The 25,282-nt window shown below is 48.9% G+C and overlaps 1 protein-coding gene across 2 annotated transcripts; it reads left to right on the forward strand.

Annotated features, from left to right (window-relative positions):
• Nucleotides 1-11,064, forward strand: SAPCD2 (suppressor APC domain containing 2). Of its 2 annotated transcripts, none has more exons than XM_077305746.1 (6): nucleotides 1-763; nucleotides 1,339-1,466; nucleotides 5,391-5,537; nucleotides 5,801-5,902; nucleotides 6,527-6,649; nucleotides 6,808-11,064. In XM_077305746.1, the coding sequence occupies exons 1-6, from the start codon at nucleotides 295-297 to the stop codon at nucleotides 6,934-6,936; spliced, it is 1,098 nt and encodes a 365-aa protein (XP_077161861.1). In that variant the 5' UTR covers nucleotides 1-294; the 3' UTR covers nucleotides 6,937-11,064. The 2 variants fall into 2 exon arrangements, with proteins under 2 accessions (XP_077161861.1, XP_077161860.1); XM_077305745.1 differs by having other exon boundaries at nucleotides 4-763; nucleotides 1,336-1,466.
• Nucleotides 11,065-25,282: the final 14,218 nt, after the last annotated feature.

Here is a 25,282-nt window from a genome sequence, read left to right on the forward strand (position 1 = left end):
ACAGCTGCTTCGCCCGGAGTTTCAGACTAACAAAAACTTCCTTTCCACCCGGTACGGCGCCAAGCACCCCGGGAAAAATCAAACCGGCTCGCTGTTCCCTCGGCCAATCCGTTTAGAGGGTTCTCCCAAGCCAGCCAATGAGAGAAAAGAGGATGCAAATAGGACTGACGTCACAAAGGGAGGTCCCATTCATACCTTTGGAACGTTCGGAAAACTTTTGGAATCGGGATTTTGTGTAGCAGTTTTCGGAACTTTCCCCCGTAGACGAAGGCGGCGCGCGCCGTGCTGGCTTCCATGGCGCCGGAGCGCGGCGTGGATGGGCGCTCGCTGCTCCCGGAGGAGGCGGCTTGCAGCACCGACGGCCTGCCGAAGGCTTTCTTGCAAAGTTTGCGGACTCTCTTCGACATACTAGACGACCGCCGGAGGGGCTATGTGCACCTGCGGGAGATCGAGTCCCGCTGGCTTCAGCAAGGCCCGGAGGCCCGGGAGCTGCCGCGCGGCGTCTTAGAAGGGCTCCGGCGAGCCGCCCCGGTCAGCGGCTACCTCACCTTCGAGAGGTTCGTGCTGGGATTGCGAGCGTCTCTGCTCACCTCGGACCAAAGCCCCAGTCCGGCTGTCGGGAGCAGCAGCAAGGGGCCGGGACTCAGAGAGGGAGGCCAAGTCCCTGTGGCAGAGAACGGACTGGGAAGAGGCGGGGGCGCTTCTCGAAGCCTGGAAAAGATCCCCGACCCGCGCGGGGAACCGATGCAATGCAAGAGAGAGGGTGAGTGAGGGAGAGAGAGGGGGGAGAAGCTCAGCCTCAGCCCCGGGGGAGTCCCTTACACCTCAACCACCCTGCTCATGTGAGAAGCCATGAGAGAGGCTTCTATCAAGTTCGGAGGCAGCTCCTAAGACTGGAGTCACGCCTTGGGCCCATTGCTCCATCTCAGCCTATCTCACCCCCAAAACGGGGGAATCCATATAGGGAGGGTGGGATGGAAATTAATCCCCCCCTCAGACACCCAGGAGCCAACCCATCATTCAGAACCTGGCTTCTTGTAGAGGAGGCTGGGGTTTTAAGGACTCCTGTCCTGAGGGTCATTGCTGGCAATTCGACTGGGGTCAGCATGCAAAGACTCTTTAATTCCCACAGATTCCCTTGGGCATCGAACGGAGCAGTTTGTTCCTTCTGGAATCCATTGGAGAAATAGACAGAGGGATTGGGGGGGGAGCAGAAGGTGGGGGGAATTGAGATCCCTGTAGATGATTTCTCAGTGCATTCATGCTTCATTCCTTTCACTCGATGACTTCTCTTTGTAATGCTTCCCCCATCTCTGGCTTGCTGTCCACCCACAGCAGGAGATATTGGCTGGAAGCTGTCCCAAAAGGAGAATGCCATGAAGGGCCTGGGGGAGGCCCGAAGACAGCAGCGGGGCCGCGGTGGGCACAGGAGACACACCCTCACCAACGGCGTGGACTACGGCATGGTAGGGAGGCCCCTCGGCCCAACATCTGCAAAGGTGTTTCAGCACCAGGGATGGGAAATGGACTGGCACCCCCTTCTTCCGGCATAAATGACAACTGGTCTCTACAGACTGTGTGAGGTCTGCCCAAACGGACTCCCAGCCTCGGCCCCTAGTGCCAGGTTGCCCTAACAGGCTTTGGAAAATCCCCTCTGTTGCAAAAGCAGTTTTGCCTTGTGCTGCATGTGGCAGGCGGCGGCTGCTGGAGAAGCATAAACTCAAAGCCTTTGGTGCCGGTTGTCTAATCCGGGTTTAATCTGGATTCTGGGTGCCTTTTACAGTGCAAGCACATTCAGACTAGTACAGCGGGGCTAGGAAGACAGCACCAAGCTCTCCTCGCAGGGATCCTAATTGTGTGTGTGGTGACAGTCTCGGGTCCCAGTCGTGTATTCCTTGGGGTGCCAGTCTGCAGTCACAAAAACAAGCAATCACTTACGATGTCCATATTTGGTTGTGGAGCGATGGTCAAGCAAATGCAAATCTGTCCTGACAGCAGTGCCATAAGCTTGGCTTATTTCTGGGCCCCAAGTTTCCTTTCTTTATCCTTGCTGTCGCTTAGTTCTGCTGGACACACCCACTCATGCTGAGTGCCCTGCTGGCAAAGGCATGCCAAGTGGCCACCCCAGAGCAGGGGGTTGGACTAGATGGCCTGTGTGGCCCCTTCCAACTCTATGATTCTATGAACTGTGGAACTCCCACTTAAGATGTGCCAAAAATCCCAGACGGGCATGCTCTCAGTGGCACGTTGAGATCACCTTTGGGGTTGACTTTTTAGCCGACCGGGATTAATCTGGAATGAGACAAACGTAGATTAATTTTGGTCAGTTCACGCTGGCATGTTTTAAATGGATATTCGACCCCGAATAAAAGGGACCAGGGCCTTTCTTCATCGCAGAACCTGAGTCCCCTGCTTCTCTCCCCCTCCGCAGCGTGGAATTCATTTCTCACTCCGTCGGTGTGTTCCTGTGTGTTTGCTCTCGGCTAACAGCAGGCTTACTCACTCATCCCTCACTGATCCGGATTGATCGGCCTAGTGGGGTCTCTCGTGGCTTGTCGCAGCTGGGATGTGGCCTTTGGCTGGAGCCGGTTTGCTCAGGTGGCCTCTTTTCCCCTCCCTCCCCCCCCTCCATTGTGGGTACAGGCTCCTCTCCCTATCCCTCTGTTTCCTCTGCGCCACCACCTCCTCCCGCAACCCAGGATCTTCGATCCGTTGCAGACACGATGCCCTCTGCCTGCTCCCTGAGTGCGGGAACCTCTGGCGGGATGCTGGCCTTTCCTCCCGTCGCCATGGTAACTGGGCAGCCCAGGCCAGGAGGAGCCCGGGGAGGTCATTCGGTTGTGGATGGCCAAGGGAGCTGGATGGGGATCGTTGTGGCCTACAGCACACTCTTTGTGCCTCTGACCAACAGCCTGCACAGCCGCAAAGCTCTCAAGTTTTTCCTCTGGGTATGTCCTTCTGTGGGTCGGGCATGCTAGGGTGGCGCTGGGGTCATTTTCATGCTTGAATTCCAGTAGAGGCCAGAAAGGAGCTATGGGTTTGACAGCCTGGGTGGTCTGGCCCTTGGTGTTGTGGACCGGCACCAGGGAGATCTGGATTCTTCAGGTCTCTGCTTAGTCAGGAAACTCATTGATCCTGAGGCTATCGCACTTTCTCAGCCTCCCCTGCATGGTAGTTGTGATGACAAAATAGAAGGAGGCAGAACTGTGGTTCTTGCCCTGAGTTCCTTGGAGGAGGGGAGGAATGCAAATGTGACAGATCTCTTTCTGTGGCTAACTTTCTAGAAGAGGGACTACTGAATATGCTCAGTTCTGAGTGGACATTGTGGGTCCATGGGAAGCAGCTCAGGGGGGTGACAGCCACAAAACATGCAGCTTCATGAGACTTTCTGCTTTGAGGCTCTCTTGAGTTTGTTTGAATCCAGGTTTCTAGCTCTCTTGGTTGCCGGGGAACTTTCAGCAATGACTTTTCAAAAGTAAGGCACCTTGCTGAAATGGGATTTGCAGGGACCAGGGGTTGGAGCTCCAGCTGTCCCAATTTATGCATAAACTTCAAGGTTTTGTTTCCTGCTTCTTGCCTCCTTCCCAGCAGTGTGGCTGGGTGGCCACGAGTCATGGCACTGCTCAACTAACTAGTTTGTAAATCCAGATGTCATTAAAAAAAAAAACTAATTTTGTGGTTAAGAAATCAGCTACAAACTAGCGTGAAACTCCACCAACCTAGAAATCTCAGTTTGTTGGATTTTTAGCACCTGGAGGTCACAGCTAGCTAGGTTCAGTCAAGAAAACTCTATTCCTCTATAGAGCTTTGAAGGAAATGGAAGATTGGTCGGGCTTCTTTCCCTTTGACGGAGGCTTCTTTCTGAATGCGGGTTCCTGTCAAATATGTGCGTGTGCTCATATCGAGGTTATGTCTCTTCCCTTATGAATTTCTGAGAGCCAGTGTGGTGTAGTGGTTAGGAGTGCGGACTTCTAATCTGGCAAGCTGAGTTTGATTCCCTGCTCCTCCTCCACATGCAGCCAGCTAGGTGACCTTGGCCTTGCCATGGCACTGATAAAGCTGTTCTGACCAAGCAGTAATATCAGGGCTCTCTCAGCCTCACCCACCCCACAGGGTGTCTGTTGTGGGGAGAAGAAAGGGAAGATGACTGTAAGCCACGTTGAGACTCCTTCGGGTAGAGAAAAGTGACATATAAGAACCAGCTCTTCTTCCTTATGAATTTCTTGTGCATGGAGTTCTTCTTTGGTGCCCTTTCTCTGTGTTTCTGCAGAGTTTAGGTGGGTGGTAAGCAGAAATTGGGAGATTTTCAGTGGCACTGCTCTGTACCACCAGTGTTTTATTTATGCATTTTAATTAATTTTGATTCTTTGCAAGCCGCTGTGAGCCTCTGAGGAAGGGCCGGGTATAAATGTAATTATTATTATTACTAATAATAACAACTGTAACACCTGTGGGACTTTGCTTGGTGCTTTTGCTTCTGGAATTCAGATGCCCAAGCAGAGGGAGGTACTTTTGTGTGTGTGCTCTTTGTTATTGGTTCTGATTTTGTGGAAGATTTCAACCTTCTTCATTTTCCCATGAGTTTTGTTTTGACCAGCTGAGATTATTTTGACTGTGATGTTTGTTGGCTGCTGCACTGCGTTGTTGTTTTTCCCCGTGTCACCTAATTTTCTTCTTAGAGTATGTTTTAATGGCCAATTAGTATGGACATCTTTAATTGGAAAAACTGCAAATTTTTATTGGAATGAAAACAGTCAGGCTGCCCTGTGGCACTTCATAAGCAATATGTTAGAAGGCAGCAAAGCCACTCGTTAAGAAACAGGACTCGTATCCAATGCAGTTTCTCTTGCAGTAATGGGACCAGTTGGGCTTGCTCTAGGGCTGGTTTATTCATGTAGTACATGCTATGGGCCCCGTGCTTCCAGGGGCCCCACATAATGCCTTCCCCCCCCCCCACGCTGGTCAGGACCATAGCCTCTCTCTCCTTCACCCTTCTCCCTCTTTAAGGACTTTTGGAGTGACACCCCTTTCCACTGTGGCTGCCCAGAGAGGGACAGGGGCTGGTCTTATGTTTTAGCCTTGGTTTTCTTAAATCCTCTAGAGCTACAGGGACAAGGAGTTTGATCTAAAAAAAAATAAAGGGAGTAGCAGAAATATGAATGAGCCTCTGACCACCTTCAAGAGGTAATGAGTGAGAAGCCAGCCCAGACCTGAGAGAATGGAGACTCTGGGGCTTTTGCCTGGGGAATAATTGTGGGATGGAGAAGGCATAAGGAAATAGAAGGCAAAACGGTCCCCTCGGACACACAAACGCACATGCACACGATGTTGCTTCAGTGATGTGCTTCTGGGTGGCCCCCTGGAACATCTTTGGCTTTGTCTCTTGGCAGCTGCAGCAAATGAAGGAGTTAGAAAAAGAGAAGGATTTCCTGCTGCAGGGGCTGGAGATGGTTGAGCAGGCCCGGGAGTGGTACCACCAGGAGCTCCACACCCTGCAAGAATGCCAGAAGCAGCTGAGCAAAAGCAAGGCTCGCAGCGTGAGTAGAAGGGCTGCCGCCATGGTTGGGGTACTTCCTGCCAGGAGGATCCTCCGCCCCCTGGCTTCCCGACTCCAGGCTTTTCCTGTCCCGGGTTCATGGAGTCAGGTGTATTGAGCAAAGGTGCCTGATTTATTATTTGTCATTGGCTCTGCTTTTACACACAAGAAAGGTGCAAAAAATGGGCAGCAGTCCAATGGCTTACCTGCAGCCCTAGTCCTGCTGTGTCCTCATCTGTCTCCCTCCGTGTCTTCTCACTCCAGGGCTGGTTTGCTGAAGGCCGCCTGAGCCAGCTGAGCCACCTCCTGCCCAAGCTGCAAGAGCTAAACCGCTGCCTCTCTGAACTGCTGTCTCTCTCCGCCAAGGTGAGGGGGGGGTCACATGCGGGGGGGGGAGAAACAGGGGGTGGGACAGCAGTGGTGAGACCGGGCCTCCCACCACTGCCAGGCATTTTCTTCCTGCTACCCCAGTGGCTCCTGAAATTTCAGGCGACTAGAAACCTAGTTTCTCAGGAGGTGGGGTTCTCCGGATGCTGAGTCCAGTACCAATTTGCTTAGGTGTCTGGAACAGGTACAGTTTAGGAATAAGCTGCCTTCCTTTTCCTTGAGAGCCAGCGGGGTGTAGTAGCTAAGAGTGGTGGCAGCCTCTCACCTGGAGAACTGGGTTTGATTCCTCTCTCTTTAACATGAAGCCAGCTGGGTCACCTTGGGCCAGTCACAGTTCCCTCGGAAATCAATCTCACCTTCCTCACAGGGTGTCTGTTGTGGGTAGAGGAGGGGTAGGTCATTGTAAGCCTCTTCGGGACACACGCAGCCTGCCGGGTGACCTTGGGCTGGTCAGAACTTTCTCAGAGCTCTCTCGGCCCCACCTACCTCACGGGGTGTCTGTTCTGGGGAAAGGAAGGGAAGGCGAGTGTAAGCCATGCTGAGACTCCTGGGGGTCATAGGCGGTCAGGTACCAAAAAACAGCTCTTCTTTTTTTTTTCCCAGCCGTCAAATCCCACTTCTGCAGCTGTGAAGAGCCCCGAATGTGCAGCCGTGTCCTCCTCTCCGCTGGCAGGGCCCCAGCAGACCATCAATATGTTGAAGGAACAGAACCGGCTTCTTACCAAGGTGAGCAAGCAGCGAGGGTGGCCTGGTGCCATTTTCCTGGGGCTCTTTGCCCAAAGCAGACCATTCAGCTAATTCTAAGGAGCTCTCTCCCCCCCCCCCCCCACGTGCTGCCTTGGGCCACTTGTCAGGGGGTCACGAGCTCTGTGTTTGCTCTGCAGGAGGTGACGGACAAGAGCCAGCGGATCACCCAGCTGGAGCAGGAGAAGTCAGCCCTCATCAAGCAGCTCTTTGAAGCTCGGGCCCAGAACCACCGTGACACCAACCAGTTGGACTCCACCTTCATCTAGTCGGGGCCTTGGGCTCTGCTCCTGAGAGGGGGGGGGGCTTTGCAGTGGATAACCTCAGCCCTGGGGGTTTGCAGGGCCTGAGGTTGGAGTTTGCACCCGACTCCTGTTCTGGGTCTTGAGACTGGATGATGTTAGGTCAGCATCTTTGATACAGCTGGACACTTCAACAGGGCATGCCCAACTGCTTGTCCGGTCCATGAAACAGGAGCCTGGGACTGCGTTTCTCCAGTTAGCAGACCCCTGGATCCTCATTTTCTTCATTCCCCAAGAAAACATTCTCTGGCACTGCTCCACAGTGTGTGGTCACACAGCAGATCCTTTGCCCTAGTTCTGATGCTCCGATTCCCTTTCTTGGTGCTGAAATCCTCTCCTTGCCCCTTCTGGCAGCATAGCCCCTTCTTTGTTGTGAACAGAAGAGCCTGCAATACTTCAAGGATATCAGGGACTCACTCTGAAGCTCCTAATCTGGTTTCAAGACCTCACACTCCCCATGACACTCCAGACCATAATTCAGAAGTGAATGCTAGTCTCAGAAATGAAGTCTCTTTTGCTAATAAGAAGTTCATGCTAGACAAGAATGCTCCTGAGTCTGTGCAGAGCAGCCTTCCAGAGAATTGTCCTTCCTGCAACTGAGCTTTGGCCTGCCTTGAATATCCAAACTTCACCTACTCTTTCTTTGTTAAGGCAGGCATGATTATGGATCCTGGTTGGCAGAAGGTTTCTAATGAACTCCATGCAGACACAGAAGAAACACTTCCTAATGGACTTGCTAATGAACTCTACCCAGACACAGGAAAAGCACTTCCTATTTCCAGTGCGTCCCCTGGGAGATTCCCAGGTAAGACAGGAATGTGATGCATTAAACACACACACATACTCAAATAAAATGCCCAGCAATCGTTCACACACTCCACAAGCATAGAAAGATTCCCATCTTGCTATGTCCTACCTCTGAAGATGCCAGCCCCAGTTACTGGCAAAATGTTAGGGACTAAAACTACCAGACCTCGGCCACATAGCCCAGAAAACCCACAACTAGACTCCAGCCATGAAAGCCTTCGACAATTCATTAAACACATCTGTGTTTGAGCCCCCCTCCAAATCATTTTAGCATTGAGGGTCACCAAGTGCTCCTCAGACAGCATCAGGCTCACAACATGAACGGATCAACTCATAGAGTGGTGGCTTGAAAGAAGAACTGCTGAGGAGGAGAGCTCGGAAGTGACTCAGCATTTCCCTTCCACCCCCAACAGCCAATTGTGGAGTCTCAGAATGGAGGGGTGGCTGACCAGAGAAGTGGTCAGAAGCAAGGCAGAAGAAGAAACCCAGTGCCATCCTCCAAGTCTCTTGCGCCCATGACTCCAGACCCAGAAAGGAGATCTTGCTCCAGGATCATCAGTTCTCCTGAGGACACTCTGCCGTCTTACGATGCCCCAGCTGCAGAAGCTGCCTCTCAATGGCCTGAGTCCTGCACAGAGCTGAAAATCAACTTAATCTTCTTTTAATTAAGCAAGCCTTTGCGAAATCCAGAGTGGGGAAAGTGGGATTCTGAATTCCATTTTTTTCTTGAAGAAAAAAAAGGGCTTTTTTGAAAGAACCAGTTTTTGAACTTTGGAGGGCTCCTTGAGAAGGGTGGGGGATAGATTGAGACAGTCACCCCAACCCCCTCCCCAGCTCTCAGCTCAGCCACAGTTTCCTTTCTTTGCTGCTTCTTGGCTAACCAATTGCATGGTCTCGGCAAAGGGAGGCCAGAACTGGCCGAGGGCACCGTGTTGCTGACCCCCTTCTCTACTTTTCTTGGAGGGGGGGTTGCAAACAGCTGAAGAGCCACTCCGTTTTTCCCCTTTCCCCAGCTGCTATCCAAAGAGGGTAGAACTTCCCACTGTTAGAAGACAGGCCACTGTGTGTATGTTTGTGTGGACTTATCCTCCTGAGCCAGGTTGATGCTGCTTAAGGTCAAGGTCTTTGCTTGAGCTTTGTAGTTCTCAACAGGCCCCCCCAAAAGCCAGGTATCCAAGAATGTCCCCACGTTAAACTCACACATTGGGCCAGGCAGCTGTTATTTCCCTTAACAACACCCACTTTCTGTGTACAGGGGCATATAGTTGCTACAAGCTAGTTAATTGCTCCTTGGACTCTGCCATGTAGGTCCTAGCTTAATTTAGCCTAGTTTAACTCCTTTGGATGCTGCAAGACAGGCCTTGGTAGTTTAACCCAAGCTGCATCTTCCTCTTGGTGCCAGTAGAGGGTGCTGTGGAACCACATAAAATTTGTGTTTGAAATTCTGGAACTGGTTTTAAGGTTCTGATGGAGACAGGTTCTTTTGTGCCGGGCCAGAAATTATTACAGGTGGAGTCCACATCCGGGGTCCCCCTTACATCCTTGGATTGTGTTTTGGTGCAGTTCACACAGGGGCATCTGCTTGGGAATAAAACCTGGGGGAAGGCGGGCAGCATAGAAAGTGCAGGAGTTTCTGGGGCAAGAACACATGCAAACAGCAGTGCCTCCCTATACAAACAATGTTGCCCTCTTGACTCCACAAGTGGGTGGCTTCCAAAATACGAGGGTCCCTGTCGAAGAGCATACATCATGTAGACTAGCAGGTTGGTTTGTTTAAACTTAGACAAATTTCCTGCCTCTTCAGTTGGAGCTTCAGGTGCCCCTTTACCTGTGACTTGGTACGTCTTCGTAGAATCTCCTGAGTGAAGTCCTGCCTCTTTCCTTGACCAGCGGCATCCCTTTGTTTGTCCATCTGCTTTTTCTCCTGCCAGTCCTCCCATGGGATCATTCACGTCTTCAGGATAAGCCAGTAAACTCCACTTCACTATAAATTATGCTTATCGGATGTCATTAAGATCTTCCTTGCTTGAATCATCCCTAAGAATCGGTCTTCTTATTCTACCCTGTGTCGGTCATGAAGCCAGTAGCGCACCCACCCTCTTTCAAACTCTTAGCAAACCCATCTGATTAGCAGTGCCAAAAATGCTGCTTTTCCTGCCTCTGTGAATGCCAGTAATGCATGGCAGCATTCTCTGTGGTGCAAACAAGTCAGGCGCTGCCTATATTGGGCAGTCTGGTTTAGGACCAAGCCCATTTGAAAGAATCAAGTTATGTATTTTCTGATGCAGGAAGGTGGTCTTGTACCTTTCAAAGTCATGATGTAATCCTTAAATAGCCAAGTGTTCTAGTCATCATGAGGTCACTAGTTTGGCATGGGCTCTTTAACAGCTTCTCATGGTTGGTACAGTCTTGCCTCCTGTCTCTGACTCCCGCATATGCTTGTATGTATCCCTCACAGCTTTCTGATTTTCAACACACTGAACTATCTTTCTGCAAGATTCTGCCTTTTCGATGTTTTCTTTTTCATTCTTTCGGCTTCCTTGCCTGTTTCCTGTTGTTGCTCACCTGTACTTCCTATGTTTTACCAGCGACACTAACTCTGAACACTCGGATTGTTTGTGAACTTTCTGTGGCATCTCAGATATTAAGCTAAGATCGGGGAGGAAGGAGCTCAAGGACCACTCCCTGTTTGTGTGTGCATGTGTGTGTGATAACATTTCTTCCTGGTTGATACTTTTATATGAAAAGTTTGGTTCAGGCTCTCGCTGTGCAAAGAGGAACTTGAATGGCTTGGTGGTACGATTCCTCTGCAGACAGCTGTCTTGTACCTTAGCACTAATACACTGTATGAATGCTTTCCCTTCTTTCAGGTGCTGTGCTCTGTTTGATCCATGGTGCGCCCCTACCTAATATGTTTACATTATGAACTCCTGTACGTAGCTGGGATCTTATATGTAGTGTTTTTACCTGTTGTCTTTGGGTTTTTTTAAATATAATACTTGTGTATAAATGTGATTGTGGAGGATTATTAGTCTCTACTCCCCCCAATAACAGCAAAAGGGGATCTTAGCATATTTGTAAGTAAAAGCTGAGGAAGGGATTGGATCCGAACAGCCTGGAAGAGAGCGAGAGCCAAAGAGCTCGATCCTGTGGCTGAATCTGGGCCAACCTGATCCCTGGGACCCTGTTTCTTCTTGTTGTCTTTTTTTTGTATATGTAAATTGTATTTTTATTGTCTTTTTATTGTTGTAAACAGCTTTGGGAGAAAAGCATCCAATAAATATATTAGTGAACTAAATATCCCAATTAACATGACGGTTTTGTTAAAATATGTTATTTTGCTATTTAAAACAGAGAAATAAAAGTATAGCAAAAATACAGGAGGGGTACAGAAAAGAAAAAATGCTTATGCATATGGTGAGCCAATCTTTGCCTTACCTTGGATCTTAAACAAACAAGTTGGGGTGGGAGGGGAGCTCTCCCCCTCCTGCTCTTCCTCATATTCTTTATAATCATCCTTCAGTTATTACAGCCAATCTATTTTGCCACCATATTCTTATTTTCATCATTTCTATGCCTCACACACCTCATCTGGTATTTGCACTAACTGATAACATAGCAGAATGCATTAAAATAAGAGCCCATTAGATATTTTATATTTTAAAAGGAGAGCAAATTAAAAAGCAAAGAGATTTATTATTCCATTTCAGTTCTGTCCTTTTCTTCTTCTTTTATTTTGTCCTTGCAGTTGGACAGTTGAGGTTGCCAAGGAAAAGATCATCTTCCTGGCCACCAGAAGGAACTGCAGTTGCCATGAGATGCAATGGCAGTTTGCAGGCTAACGTATGTGAAGGAGGCTGGCACAGCCCAATGGCCGCTTCCACCTGGAGCCTGCCCAGCCAGTGACTCACCCAGCTTTGCTAAACAAACCTTTTAACTAGGGCTGCTATCAAAAGTTTGGAAACTTGCTGGTTCAGTTCACAGATCCCTGTTTTGATCTGGCTGCTCCCTAGTGAGAATTGAGCCCGGGAGTTTTTCGTTCTGCTGTTTCCCTCTTTTTTTTTCACCTTGAATCAATGCGTGCCTTTCCCCTCCCTGTATCAGCACATAAGCACATGGAATATATGATGGATATAAATTATATACATGATGATGATAGATATGTATGCACACTTGAAAATGGGTAGCCCATTCCTAATGGCAACATCTGGAATTAAAAAGAAACCGAGAGCATATTCACCTCCTCCCTAAATTTGCACACACACAAAAGTGCCAGGCGAGCTTTACAGGCCAGGGTCTTCTACAGTCTTCAGGCTACCCCAAGAATCCCTGTCCTGTGCATCTGTTAGCGTCTGTTCTGCTAGGTCTGAGCACGCTTCCATTTCTCTATAACTTTCTAGCAGGATAGTATATTACCCACTGGGTTTGCTCAGCATAATTCTTGCAGCTTGTTGCGTTATGAAATTAAACAAATTTGTTTTCTGGAAAGGGAAATGATTATGTTCAGGTTGCAAATATACCTGCTTCAGAAAACATTGCAAGTGAGGCTCTCGCACAGGAAACATCTCTTTAGTGGAATTGTTTAAAGTTGCTATACATTAATCAGCAGAAAGGCAGGTATGTAAATATTTGAAAGTACTTGAAGATGACTTCAAACATTCTTATTCTCTGTCAATAGCAGGATTGTATTGATTCCCAGCCTGTTCTTTCTAAGAGTGCTCTGGCCATTCTTTCCATATAGGCCTTGCACACAGAGAGAGATACTTCTAGGGTCTCAGGTGAAGGTCTGCCACATGATTCACACAATCCTTTTGGCTGGCAATGCTGGGAATTGGACAGGGGAGCTTCTACATGCAATGCCGATCCTCTGCCTCTGAGACACAGTCTCATCCAATGACCCCGCTTACCTGAGTACCTGTATGGTCTGTTCCATCTTAATCCATCCTAATATATATTTTCAAGCAAGTTCATAAATCACCTGTGCCCTGCTATAAGCTGTGAGCATGGCATTCTGCAGATGAAGTGCTGGCTCTCCTCCCACAAACTGCAGCTACATCAAGCTGTGACTTGTGCAGCAGACCAGAATGCTCTTGGCCTGGGAAGTTGGGTCGCAGCAGACGGTCAGTCCCAGGTCTCTTCTGGATTCAAATCCCATGGACCCAAGGACTTTCTGTACTGCTGCTGGAGGAGGCTGCTAGGGCACTGTCCTCTTACTCCTTGGCTGTTGGCTTATCTGCCTCCCCCCCCCCCCAGGACTGAGTTTCTTTCTTTCTTTCTTTCTTTCTTTCTTTCTTTCTTTCTTTCTTTCTTTCTTTCTTTCTTTCTTTCTTTCTTTCTTTCTTTCTCTTCTGTCCATATGCCTTTCCATCTTTCTTCCTACCAAGTTATAGTTTTCTACTTGATGTGAAAGTATTCAGAGATTAATTTAATCCTGGAGAGAGAGTTGTGTTAGTCTGTTGAAGCAAAAATGCAGTGGAGGCTTCAGGCACTTCCAAGTTCCATTTTAACTGTAGCATAAGCGTTCATGAACAACAGTTCACTTTGGTAGACACATATGGGGGTTATTGTTTTGGATATCCCCAGAATCATGATACAGAATCATGATACACAAAGGATACACAATGCACAAAGGAGGCCCTGTTCTGTGTTCCCCCATTTTTTAAAGCAAGGCCAGTTTCCAGAAGTTGACAGGGTCTTCTGTGCTGTGGCACCAGCACTCTGGAATACCCCATCCTGACCACACATGTGAGGAAAACATTTCTGCCCCTGTTTTTTGCTGATCTGTATGCTTCGGTCTGCCACTCATATTTTAAGCATTTTTTTTAACATTGCTGTGACTTCTTGAAATGACCTTGATGTTGTCTGTCACTTCTTTTTAGATGCGTTTCTGCCGCTTATCAATTTGACTTTTTTGGGACACTTGTTTCTATGGGAATGTTTTGTTGGTGATCGTAATTGGGGCTTTGACTTACAGTCAGCTGCAAGGCTGGACTGTAAGTGTTTGCAACAGGCAAGGCTAATTGCACCTGTGCTGGATCATGCATTTTCAGTGTGCTTCTCTGCAGCTGGATTTTCCTGCGTGAAACTGGAAAATCTGCTTGCAAACAGTGCATTAGCCAGTGCGTGTGAAATAAAATGCGATAAAATGAGACAGCGGCTGCCTCTGCGCTGCTCCCTGTTGGGACTTGAGCTTTGGCGGCAGAAAGACTCCTCTGCCACTTTCCCTTCCTGTTTCAGTCCTAAACCTTTGGCTCTCTCCGCAAAGTTGGAAAATCCTGTTTGCTGAATTTGCGCAAAACCCTTTCCGTCAACCACAAGGAGTCCCTGCTGTCCTCTGACAAGCTGACAGACAAGTGGCTGCAGCCAAACGGTCAACTTCTCCTCCTCTGAACGGGAGAAGCAGCATCTCTGGCGTCCTCCCCTCCCAATGCCCTCCTTTGGGCTGCTGTGGGAGGGCTGAGTTCTTTTTCTGTTCCCCGCCCCCACCCTGCCATTTCTAGTCTATCTCTGCAATCTGCGCCTCCAAGAGGGCAAAGACTTCACTTGGAACCTTCCCAAGCTATTTTGGGAATGGAGGGGTTATTCTGGTATTTAATTGCTTTTACCAAGGTACATTTTTACCCTGCAGAACTCCCAGCCTTGTGAGTGGCTGCCCCTGTTTCATTGCCCCACAAAGAGGTCTTTGATCGCAAAGCTTGCTGTTAGCAGCGGCTAGAACAGTCTTGTGGGGAAGGGCAAGGCCGGTTCATCTGTGCAGCACATGTAGCATGTGCTACGGGGGCCATACTTCCTAGGCCCTGCGCAGTGTCTCTCCCTCCTTGGATTTGGGTTGTAGCTTCTCTCCTCCCCTTTTTCCTCTTTAAGGACACTCAGAGTGACACCCCCTTTCACTGCCCCCAGTCTGACTGCTAATGCCCAAATTGTACTCTGCAAGGGCCCCACAAATCCTTAAACCACTCCTAGAATCATAGAATCCTAGAGTTGGAAGGGGCCACACAGGCCATCTAGTCCATCCCCCTGCTCAACGCAAGATCAGCCCTAAGAATCCTAAAGCATTCAAGAAAAGTGTGTATCCAACCTTTGCTTGAAGACTGCCACTCCTGGGGGAAGGGGGGCTGAGGAACGCTGAGGTGACTTCAGCAGATTCCACTTAGGACTCCAGGGCCAGTGAGCTCCTAGCAAAGGTAGGCAGCCTTTGCCCCCAGCCCGTCATGGTTTCTGGTTGCTATAGGGTTGCCAAGCCCCTCCAGGCCTTGGGCTGGGGATGGGGGGGGGTGGGATAGAGTGGCCAGCTCCAGGTTGGAAGGCTCTCAGAGATGTGGGGGTGGTACCTGGGGAGGACTCAAGGGCGTGCAATGCCATACAACCCACCCTCCAAAGCAGGGGTAGTCAACCTGTGGTCCTCCAGATGTCCATGGACTACAATTCCCATGAGCCCCTGCCAGAATTTGCTGGCAGGGGCTCATGGGAATGGTAGTCCATGGCCATCTGGAGACCACAAGTTGACTACCCCTGCTCCAAAGCATCCATTTTCTCCAGGAGAACTGATCTCTGCAGTCTAGAAATGAGCTGTAGTTCCAGGGGATCCCCAGGTCCCACCTGGAGGCTGGCATCCCTAGCCTGCTAGGAGGTTTTCCCCGCGCAACAGGAGTCAGCAAGGGCAGAGTCTTGACTCTCTTTTCTGTCTGCCTGCCTCTCCTGTGGTTCATTCAGCACTGAGGTGTGAAAATGCAGGAGGGATCTTAACGTCTGCCCTCACTCCCTCCCAGACAAACTTAGTCCAGTCGCAATCCCTTCTCCTCCTCTGGGGTCTGCAGGGTTGCCAGCTCCAGGCTGGGAAATAACTGGAGGTTGGGGTGTGGTTTGGGAGTAGAGCCTGAAGAATGTGGGCCTTGGGGAGGGGAGGGAACAGTCCTATCTAGGGCTTTAGAGTCCACCTTCCATTTTCTCCAGGGGAAAAGACCTTTGCCACCTGGAGTCCTGTTATCTCAGAAGAGCTCCAGCTACCACCTGGAGGTTGGTAACCCTAGATCCATATCTGACCTAATGTTTATTTCTTTATTATTTAAACTTCTATTTCACCCTGGATTCAAGGTGGATTACCACAGAGAGACATTACATGTAACATTCTAAAAAATACAAGCAGAAATCTAAATGAATCTCAATCGAGGCTCAAAACACTGCAAGATTAAAATACGCATGCTAGAATTGCCCGTGATAATTTACTTAACGTATGCGAAATGGGCAGGGGGAACCTTCACAGAATCAGCCTCTCTGTCAGATGGCTGTCTAGCCTCTGTTTACAAATTTCCAAAGATGGAGAACCCACCACCTCCCGAGGAAGCCTGCTCCACTGAGAAACCGCTCTAACTGTCAGGAACTTATTCCGGATGTTGAGACGGAATTTCTTTTGAATTAATTTCATCCCATTGGTTCTGGTCCATCCCTCCGGGGCAAGAAAGAACAACTATGCTCCAACCTCTATATCAGGGGTAGTCAACCTGTGGTCCTCCAGATGTTCATGGACTACAATTCCCATGAGCCCCTGCCAGCATTTGCTGGCAGGGGTTCGTGGGAATTGTAGTCCATGAACATCTGGAGGACCACAGGTTGACTACCCCTGCTCTATATGGCTGCCTTTTAAATACTTGAAGATTTAAAAGATTGGAAGGAGCCGCATCCCTGGTTTTTCAGGCTGGGTTGGGAGAGGGGGTGATCCCAGAGTTATGTGGCTCCTCAGTATGCTGGATGAGATGATTCTGACCCAGCAGGCTTCCTGCAGCTTTCCTCCATGTTCCCTGCCTTGCTCTGCTGGCAGCCATCCTTGCCTCCCTCCGGAGGGAATTTTGCACAGGTCAGGAACTAAGCACGGGCTGCAAAGAGTGGGGAAGGGCCTCATTCACCAGCAGATCCGCAGAGACACGCTCCGCCTCGGCCTGGGGCCTGAGACAAGATCTTCTTTTCGCAGAACTGTTCTCCCTGGTGCTTGTCCAACCTTTTTCTTATGTGCAAAGTTCCTCAGGGGAGATTTCGTAAGGCTTCCTTGGCTGAGAGGCGGTTAGCATTTGGAAACGAAGGCTCTGACGCCAGCTTACCACCTGGTGCTTTGAAAGCCACAGCTTCCCTCGATGGAGCAGAGGATAGCCTTTCCACTGCAAGCTTATCTACCTGCCCTTCAGGTTTCTTTTCTGAATGGAGCATACCGGCTCTTTAAAGAACCAAGTCCCCATGAAGGCAGGGAAAGACTGTGCCTTGATGCAGAAATGCCTGCCCTTTGCACATGTATTTTACAGGCTTCGAGGAGCCCCAGAACCAAACAGGAAGTGATGTCATGTGGCCACGCTTTCCTACCACAGGGGAGGTAACCACATGAAATGGAAGGGGTTGGTTCCTTGCTTTCACAGCAGTTCTGCGAATAGCTTGCTGGTGAGTCCATTAAGGCAGGATGTAGGAGAAAGGACCGGGCGAGCTCTCATGGAACCCCATGAGTCTCTGCTCTACCTTTTTCACTTTTTGTCTTGTTTTATGCATTTCGTTTCATTCATTATTCATTATTTAGATTATTATTAAAGATTAAGGAAATAAAATACAGGGGGGGGAGAAAAAGATTGATTACATAATACAGGTAGATTGCTACATTCTCCATCATAAAAATATATAACCTCACCTGGGAAAAGACGCCTACACTTGTCTCAAAGCACTTCCTTTCGCTCTCCCCCAATCCTTCTTGGGTATGGTAGGGAGGCATGGCCTGCTGACATCACTTCTGGTCTGGTTCTGGGGCTTCTTGAAGCATGTGGGGCTCTTCCATGGTCAAAAGGTTGAAGAGGACTGGGACAGAATATCAGACTAGGAGTCAGGAGACCAGGCTGTAAATCCAGTCAGCCACAGAGCTTGCAGGGTGACCCCGGCCCAGTCACACGCTCATAACCTAGCCTACCTCACAGGGCCGTTGGGCTGACCATGTTTGCCACTGTTAATCAAAGGGGAGGAAAGAGGAAGAAATAAGTTACAAATGCAGCCAATGGAGAAACATTTTCTTCCTGTTCTGCCGTTCTTCCTTTCCTCCTTTCTCTCTTGCTAGAAAAAGTTAATGCTGGCTGCTAGTAAAGTGGGAAATGCAGTAGAAGAGAACCCCTGAAGATGGAAGTTCTCTTTGGTGACATTATCCATTTGCCCTAGGGGAGCACATCAAAGGTCTAGTGTTCTGTTTTCATCAAAGGCCAATCCAATATCTCTGGGCAGGCCACACACAAATCACCACAGAGAGATCTCCCTGGGTTTCCCCCCTCATAGTTCGTGCTCAGGTTAAATTACCTGTGACCCTGGATGTCTAGCCTGCCTAATCACCTTGAGCATAGAAAGAACCCCGCTGGGTCAAGCCAAGGTGAAGTCCTGCTGAGGAGTTGGCCTAACAGCTCAGCCGGCCTTTCCTCTCGCAAAGGTTATCGGCTCCATCCAGAGTCCTGCTCCTGTGCTTCAAACGGCAGGATGGAAAGCGATGGAAAGAGGTTCAACACTGCCATCTCTGCCCATCTAGAACCAGCACCCAGCTAAAAACACAGGAGCCAGTCTGGAAGAGAAGGCTGGCAAACCTCAACTGTGACAGCTTTTTCACTGCATTTGCAGATACATCTTTGCTGCTGTGTAAATAAAGACAGCCACCTGCAATTCATCTATATGTCCTCCCTCCACCCTTTACTCAAAGATGACCTTTGTCTTTTCCTGTTGCCGTTCAGTCCTTAAAAGAACAGGCACAGCACGGGCAAAGACCCAGTTCCTTAACAAATAGTGCTTTGGGCATATGAGAGCAGTGAGGCATTTTTTCCATGGCTCTGTTCTCCTTTTCCTTTATTCAACACTGTGAGAAAATCAACATATAAGAAGGGGAGGCCAGCGGGGGGAACCACCCCTAACGAAGCCTGGATGTTGTTTTGCAAACTTTCCAAAATCTGTATTCTTCACAAAATGTCCCAATTAAACGTCATCGTTCCCCTTTCCTTGGAAAAGAATAGATCACTTTGTTTTCGAAGAAAAATCTGGGTGTGGCCTAAGAGGGCTTCTATACGAAATGTGCATGAGTTGAGTTGCTAACAGGCTCACAAAAACAGGATCTGGCAAGCTTCGCGTTGTTTTTGTTTTCTAAAATCATGCAACAATCTTCAGTTCTATTTAATACAGAGGCAAAGTCCTTAAAGCTTCCAGGGATGGCTTCCTGGGGCCAAATGTTAATGAGGAAGGGCAAGTTAAAATTGGTGATCCCTGGGGGCATCAGAACTTCCATTGCTGGAGGAGCTAGCCCTACAACTGCACTTGCCTGACTGTGATTGGCTTAGATTCAAGTGGGTAGCTGTGTTCATCTGAAGCAGCACAATAACACAAAATCAAAAGCTCACGCCTTGAATAAATCTTTGTTGGTCTTAAAGGTGCCACTGGACTCTGGTTTTGTTTTATTGTGATTGGCTTATTTCTCTATTAGCCCGCCCTGAGCAGAACAGCATCCAGCTTATTCCCCCCCTCCCAAGAAGTGGTGGCTGGTCTCAGGTCACCTGAGGACCTCCATGGCCTTTGCAGGAATTCCAATCCATTCCACACCCAGGAAGACAGCCCTGCTGGAGCAGACCAAAGGTCTCTCTCATGTGGCACAGCAGTAGGGTGTTGGGCTAGGATCTGGGGAAACCAGGATGGATTCTCCATTCTGCCATGGGAGCTTGCTGTGTAATCCTGGGCCAGTGAAGCTCTTTCAGCCTAGCCTAGCCCACGGCATCATCAGGATGATAAAATATAGGCACGAACAATATCAGCTGCTACGGGTGGGAGAAAGTAGGGCAAGACTGCAATAAGCGAATAATATCCTCTTTTGCACCATGACCATGCAGGATATGGAGACAATCCTTCACACTAGTATTCAGAGGTATCAGACCTTCAGAAGAGCCCTGCTGGATCAAATACGCTGGGAAATGTTCTTATGGGGTTAAGTAATTATTATCTGAGATTGCACATTCTCTTATTTATGTTTTTATTACTGATTTGGAATGTTTTAAATCCTTTTATATTTTCCTTTCGTATTGTAATGGCCTATGGCTATATGCAATAACATCTGGCTTGATGATGACATTGGCTCTGGGAAATGGTCACACAGGTGAGGGAGCCAGAGCTCCAAGTGCCCAGGGGCGGTGGGAGAGTCACTGGAGGGCAGCTGATCTTCCCAGCAGCGAGACAGACTGGCTGGGAGAAATCTTTCCTGGCTCACTTTCCCCTGAGGCTGTGCCTGTTTTTTGTTAAGGAATTTCTCTCTTTCAGCCTTGCTTCCCTATTGATGTTTCTTCTCCCGCCCCATTCACTACCCTACAGAAGGTTGAAAGTGCTTGAAGAGTTTGAATATGCAGAGAGGTCAGAGCACCAGGCTGCTTAAAGAATAAAATAGATTTTATGCCGAAGAGAATCGACTATGTGTGGAAAGAGAGAAGAGAGCTAACGATCTAGCTAGCTGTTGTCACAAAGGGGCAGCCCCCTTTGTGCACTCACCTTCCCCCCAAAACATTCCTCACTCCTGTTCATGTAGTTGAACTTTTATGACCTGCTCACTCACCACCTCCTATTCAGATCAGCCTGTTGCCCTTGGCTCAGGGGCACATCCTGTGGCTGGGGACAGGGGCAGGAAGCCCCCCAGAATGGGTCCCAGGTGGGGCAGGCCAGGGAGCAAGAAGCAAAATGGAACAGGATGGGGAGCAACCATCTGGATTCTCTGGCTTTCCATTCTTTTCCAAATTGGAAAGGGACTCTGTTTAAGTGCATTTGCAAGTATGTGTTGCTTCTGCCACTTTCATGGCAATTTCAAACGTTTACTCCTGTTTCCTCTCCATGACCCTGGAAGACATCCCGGCACACCCAGCACACCCATGACCCTGGAAGACATCCCGGCACACCCGTGAGCATCCCATTTGTCCAATTCAGCAGGATTTTTCTGGCATTCGCCTTCCCTACATTCTGGAGTTACAGGAGAGGGCGGAGTATATCCTCGGATGCACATTAGATGTCATTGGGGTGGATGGCCCTGGCAGAAACTCAGAATGTATCCTGGGTTACTCCCTTTACAATCCATTGCAATGTGCACTGGCTGTTTGTATGTCAGTTTGGACAGGATCTGGGGCTTTGCAAATGACGGGAAGATAGCACTCTGATCCAAAGCGTCAACAATCCAAAATCTGACACTAAAAGAGACAGCAAAAGGGGACATTTATTCTAGTCACAGACACCTGGCTGAGGCAGTAATCCTAAACAGGTCACCTCGGAAGTAATCCCAGTTTTAAGGAAGTGTTTGGAGCCAGTGTAGTGCGGTGGCTACAGTGCAGAGCTAGGTTCTAAGAGATCTGAATTCAAACCCCACTGAGTAGCCATGCATGTTAACTATGCTGTAAGCCACCTTGAGCTCTGCAAGGAAGAAAGGCAGCTGCTAAATGTTTTAAATAGATAAAATAGGCAAAATGGATAAAAACCTCCCAAGGCTATTGTGCCAATGAGAACCATGTCTACTGTACAGTGCTCCTTGAAGGAGCGGAGGATAACAATTAGATAAGAACGATCCTGCTCCACAGAAAAGGAGGGGAATGAGAGAAGCAAGGGAGGAGGCTGAAAGCAGGTGCTCTGGGTCATAGGGCCAGGCAAAAGCAGCAGGGAGGAGCCAGGAAAAGGAGAAGAAGAGAGCAGAAGGTGGTAGAGCTGGAGGTGTGAGGAACAAATATACATTAATATTAAAATACATTAAAATTAAAATACAAATATTTATTATTAATTGTGCATTATGAAGATTTAAAACAACATTAAAACAGTCTGTGCAATATTCATTTATGATTTATTATTTATTTATTATGTCACCCCTCTTGAACCCGTCATATTGCACATACAGACTCAATGATTGCACCTGGTATGACCACATGACCATAGATGAAACAGGTTTCAGCCCAGAGAGTCTTCATCAGCGGTCAAATAAACCAGGGGTAGTCAACCTGTGGTCCTCCAGATATCCATGGACTACAATTCCCATGAGCCCCTGCCAGCAAATGCTGGCAGAGGCTCATGGGAATTGTAGTCCATGAACATCTGGAGGACCACAGGTTGATTACCCCTGAAATAAACTATATGCACAAAGTATTACAAGGAGACCTGGCTGGTGGCATAAAAATCGGGGGGGGGGGATTTTTAATGAGCATTAAAAAAAAAAATCTGCTAGGGGCAGCTGGGGCTGAATTCCAAACAAGGGACTTGAACCCTGAACCGGAAGGGAAGCAGTGAATGCATCAGACATGGACAATCCAGACATATTCTCCCCTGTCTTTAGTTTCTGCCCTACTATTTACTTGCACCTGAGACCCTGCCTAGTCTTTGCTTTGGACCTGATCCCACTCAGCGACACCTTGATCCTCTATTCTGGCTACTAGAAAGCCAAAGGATACTAGAAAGCCATACGATAGCCTTCCTTCTATCACATTTTAATCTCACTGTCCTCCAAGGTGTCCACTGTTCTTCTTTCTGTTTCGTACAACAACCTTGAGAGGTAAGCTAGTTGGAGAAAGTGTAACTGCTGCTAGAACAGGCGAGATCCGAAGTGTGCATGATTTAGCAGCATAAAAAGAAGAGCTGTTTTTTATACCCCACTTGTCATTCCCTGGAGGAGCCCCAAAGCAGCTTACAAACATCTTTCCCTTCCTCTCCCCACAACAAATACCCTGTGGAGTAGGTGGGGCTGAGAGAGCTATGAGAGAACTGTGACTAGCCTCAAGGTTACCCAGCTGACTCCATGTGGAGGAGTGGGGAATTAAATCCAGTTCTCCAGATCAGAGTCTGAAACTCTTAATCACTGCACCACGTTAGCTCCTACATATCCTACAGGGGAGAATATCCTACAAGGGGCATCAAAGGAGACATGTAGTTAGCATATTTTCAAATTATCTCCTGCTTTGTCCTAATTGGCTCAAGTGGAGACTTATTGTTCCTTTAAGTACACTTCCTGCCTGTTTCCCTTCAGACGGCTAGTCAGTTAGACAGTTAGGACTCTTTCCCTCCTCTCTTTCTACAAAGTTTGTTTATGTTCTCAATAAAACTATTTTATCCTTATAAGTTGCTGGTGCTCCTCACTCTTGCATATTTAAACTCTACCAACAACTGGCCCAAGCACACTGAGTCAGCTTAATAATTGAGTGTGTGTGTGTGGGGAGAGGGGGTTGAACCCTAGTCTCGCATGCTGTCACTATCCTGTAGTGTTTGAGAGCTGAGATCTTTTGGATCCTATCCGGATTAGGGTTAAGCAATGCAAGAATTGGCGTGCACCTTCGTTCACCCTGGGAACAGCCCTTCCTATTTTGCTGTGTTCCTTCCCTCTGTTCCTTCTCCTCCTGCAGTTTCAAGCAACAGAGGCCCCGCTGAGAATTCAACATCTCTTATATACATAAACCTTTCTTCCGATGGAAACTGACCTTGTATTTAGAGAAGGAGCAAAACAATGTGTTTTTGAGACTGTAAGGGAAATTTCTGTGGCTGTGATGATGGGAGCAAAGCCAAGGAAAGGAAAGAGGAAAAGAGACAGCAAGGTTATGCACGCCTATTCTCTTTCTCACACACACACACACACACACAGAGTCTCTCACACACATCTCTTTGCAACAGACATCACACAACCACAAACATTTCACAGTTGAAAAGAGGGAAATGCATGCAGCCCCCCCCCCAATTCTCACATGAAGGTTTGTTGTTGTTGTTGTTAAGTGCAAAGTCATGTCCGACCGATCGTGACCCCATGGACAATGATCCTCCAGGCCTTCCTGTCCTCTACCATTCCCCGGAGTCCATTTAAGCTCGCACCTACTGCTTCAGTGACTCCATCCAGCCACCTCATTCTCTGTCGTCCCCTTCTTCTTTTGCCCTCGATCGCTCTGCATACCAAATCCCCACAAGTGCAAACTGTCCTTTGCCTGCTGCATCCCATGATTTCCCCTTTGCCAGTCCTCCAAGGCAGTCTTTGTCCTTCCGGGGCCCTTCCAGCGTGTCTGCGGGTAGCCTCCCTCTACAATGGGAACACTTTTGTCAATGGATACTAAGAAAATATTGAAGATTATTTTTGACAAAAATTAACACAACTTGAACCTATGTTATAGATCCTTAGAAGGAACTTGTCACTGAAGAAACATTGAAATTGGAGGTTAATATTCCGGAATCCCATTTTGGCTTGTTCTTACTGGAGAAAATAAATACACAGATTCTTTGGGTTTGACATTTGTTACTTTATTTCACGCCTGGTACTGATCCTATACATTCCGTCCTTCGTGATTCTTCAGACCCGTTTGCCTTCTATTTCATAAGCAAAGGTTGGCAAGTTCCCCTTGGGATGCAGTGATGACTTGGACTTTGAGGCTGCCAGCCTCCAGGTGAGGCCTGGAGATCTCCTGGGATGACAACTGGTCTCCCAGTGACAGAGATCCCCAAGGAACATGGCAGCTTTGGCAAGTGGACTGACTGGCATTATACCCTGCTGAGGTGTCTCCCCTCCGCAACCTCTCCCCACCCCCAGAATCTACAGGAATGTTTCTGCCCAGTGCCGGCAACCTCTTTGGGGCTGCAAGAGCCAGTGAAGCCCTTCTTAATAGTCTGATGAGAGGATGAAGCCCTGCCTGGCTTGACGAGGCCCTCCCAACCAGAACAGAGTGCAGGCAGATGAGAGGGGTGCTTGCTGGATGCCAGCCCTGCCGGAGAGTGAGTGGGCAAGAAGGATGCTTGCGGACCGCTGAGCAAATCAGCCATCACAGACCTGTGGGAACTTGTTTGCCTCTTCCTTCAGTCTCCCCTCCAGGAGGGGGGGGTATCAACAAGGCCCCATGCAGGTTGGAGGGGGGGTGGTCAGAGGCCTTTTCAGAGCCATTTTGGCCTTCATGCAGATCCAGGTGCTGCTTTGAGGCCGCCTCTGCTCACTGTGGCTCTAGAGAGGTCAGCAGAAGCAGCTATGCTGTGGGGGCTTGGTGCTTGGTGCCCTCTGCAGTGCCCCAACTGTGGGGCCCAGGGCTAGAGATGCCAGTCCCCAGGTGAGTCCTAGGGATCCCCTGGAATTATAGCTTATTGCCAGGTGACAGAGAAAGAAAACGGCTGCTCTGGAGGGGGGACTCCAAAGCATTATACTGCACTGAGATCCTTCCCCACCCCAAATCCCACCCACTCCTGGCTTCATCCCCAAAGTCTCCAGGTATTTCCCAACCCAGAGCCGGTGACCCTACCCAGGGCAGCTGTCCTGGTTCCCCCAGGGGTAAGTCCACCCCTGCCCATCCTGCGCTGTTTCCAGATTCACCAAAGAAGAGGTTTGTTTGTTCTGTTGACTGAAGGGACCTGAGAACAACATAATTGTCCTGCAGTCCGGTCTCAGCTGGGACATGTATGTCTTACTGGCTGTGCAATGTGTGGAATGGCAGGATGCGTGCACTGGGCAGCCCCTTCCTGACACACATGTGCATCGGGGATA

The sequence above is a fragment of the Paroedura picta genome, chromosome 12 (genome assembly GCF_049243985.1).
Source record: "Paroedura picta isolate Pp20150507F chromosome 12, Ppicta_v3.0, whole genome shotgun sequence".
Lineage (NCBI taxonomy): Eukaryota > Metazoa > Chordata > Lepidosauria > Squamata > Gekkonidae > Paroedura > Paroedura picta.

Coding starts and splice junctions, on each gene's coding strand:
- SAPCD2 (XM_077305745.1), top strand. CDS start 295: ATGGCGCCGGAGCGCGGCGTGGATGGGCGCTCGCTGCTCCCGGAGGAG. Junction 5,538..5,800: donor GCAAAAGCAAGGCTCGCAGC/GTGAGTAGAAGG, acceptor TTCTCACTCCAG/GGCTGGTTTGCTGAAGGCCG. Junction 5,903..6,526: donor TGCTGTCTCTCTCCGCCAAG/GTGAGGGGGGGG, acceptor TTTTTTTCCCAG/CCGTCAAATCCCACTTCTGC.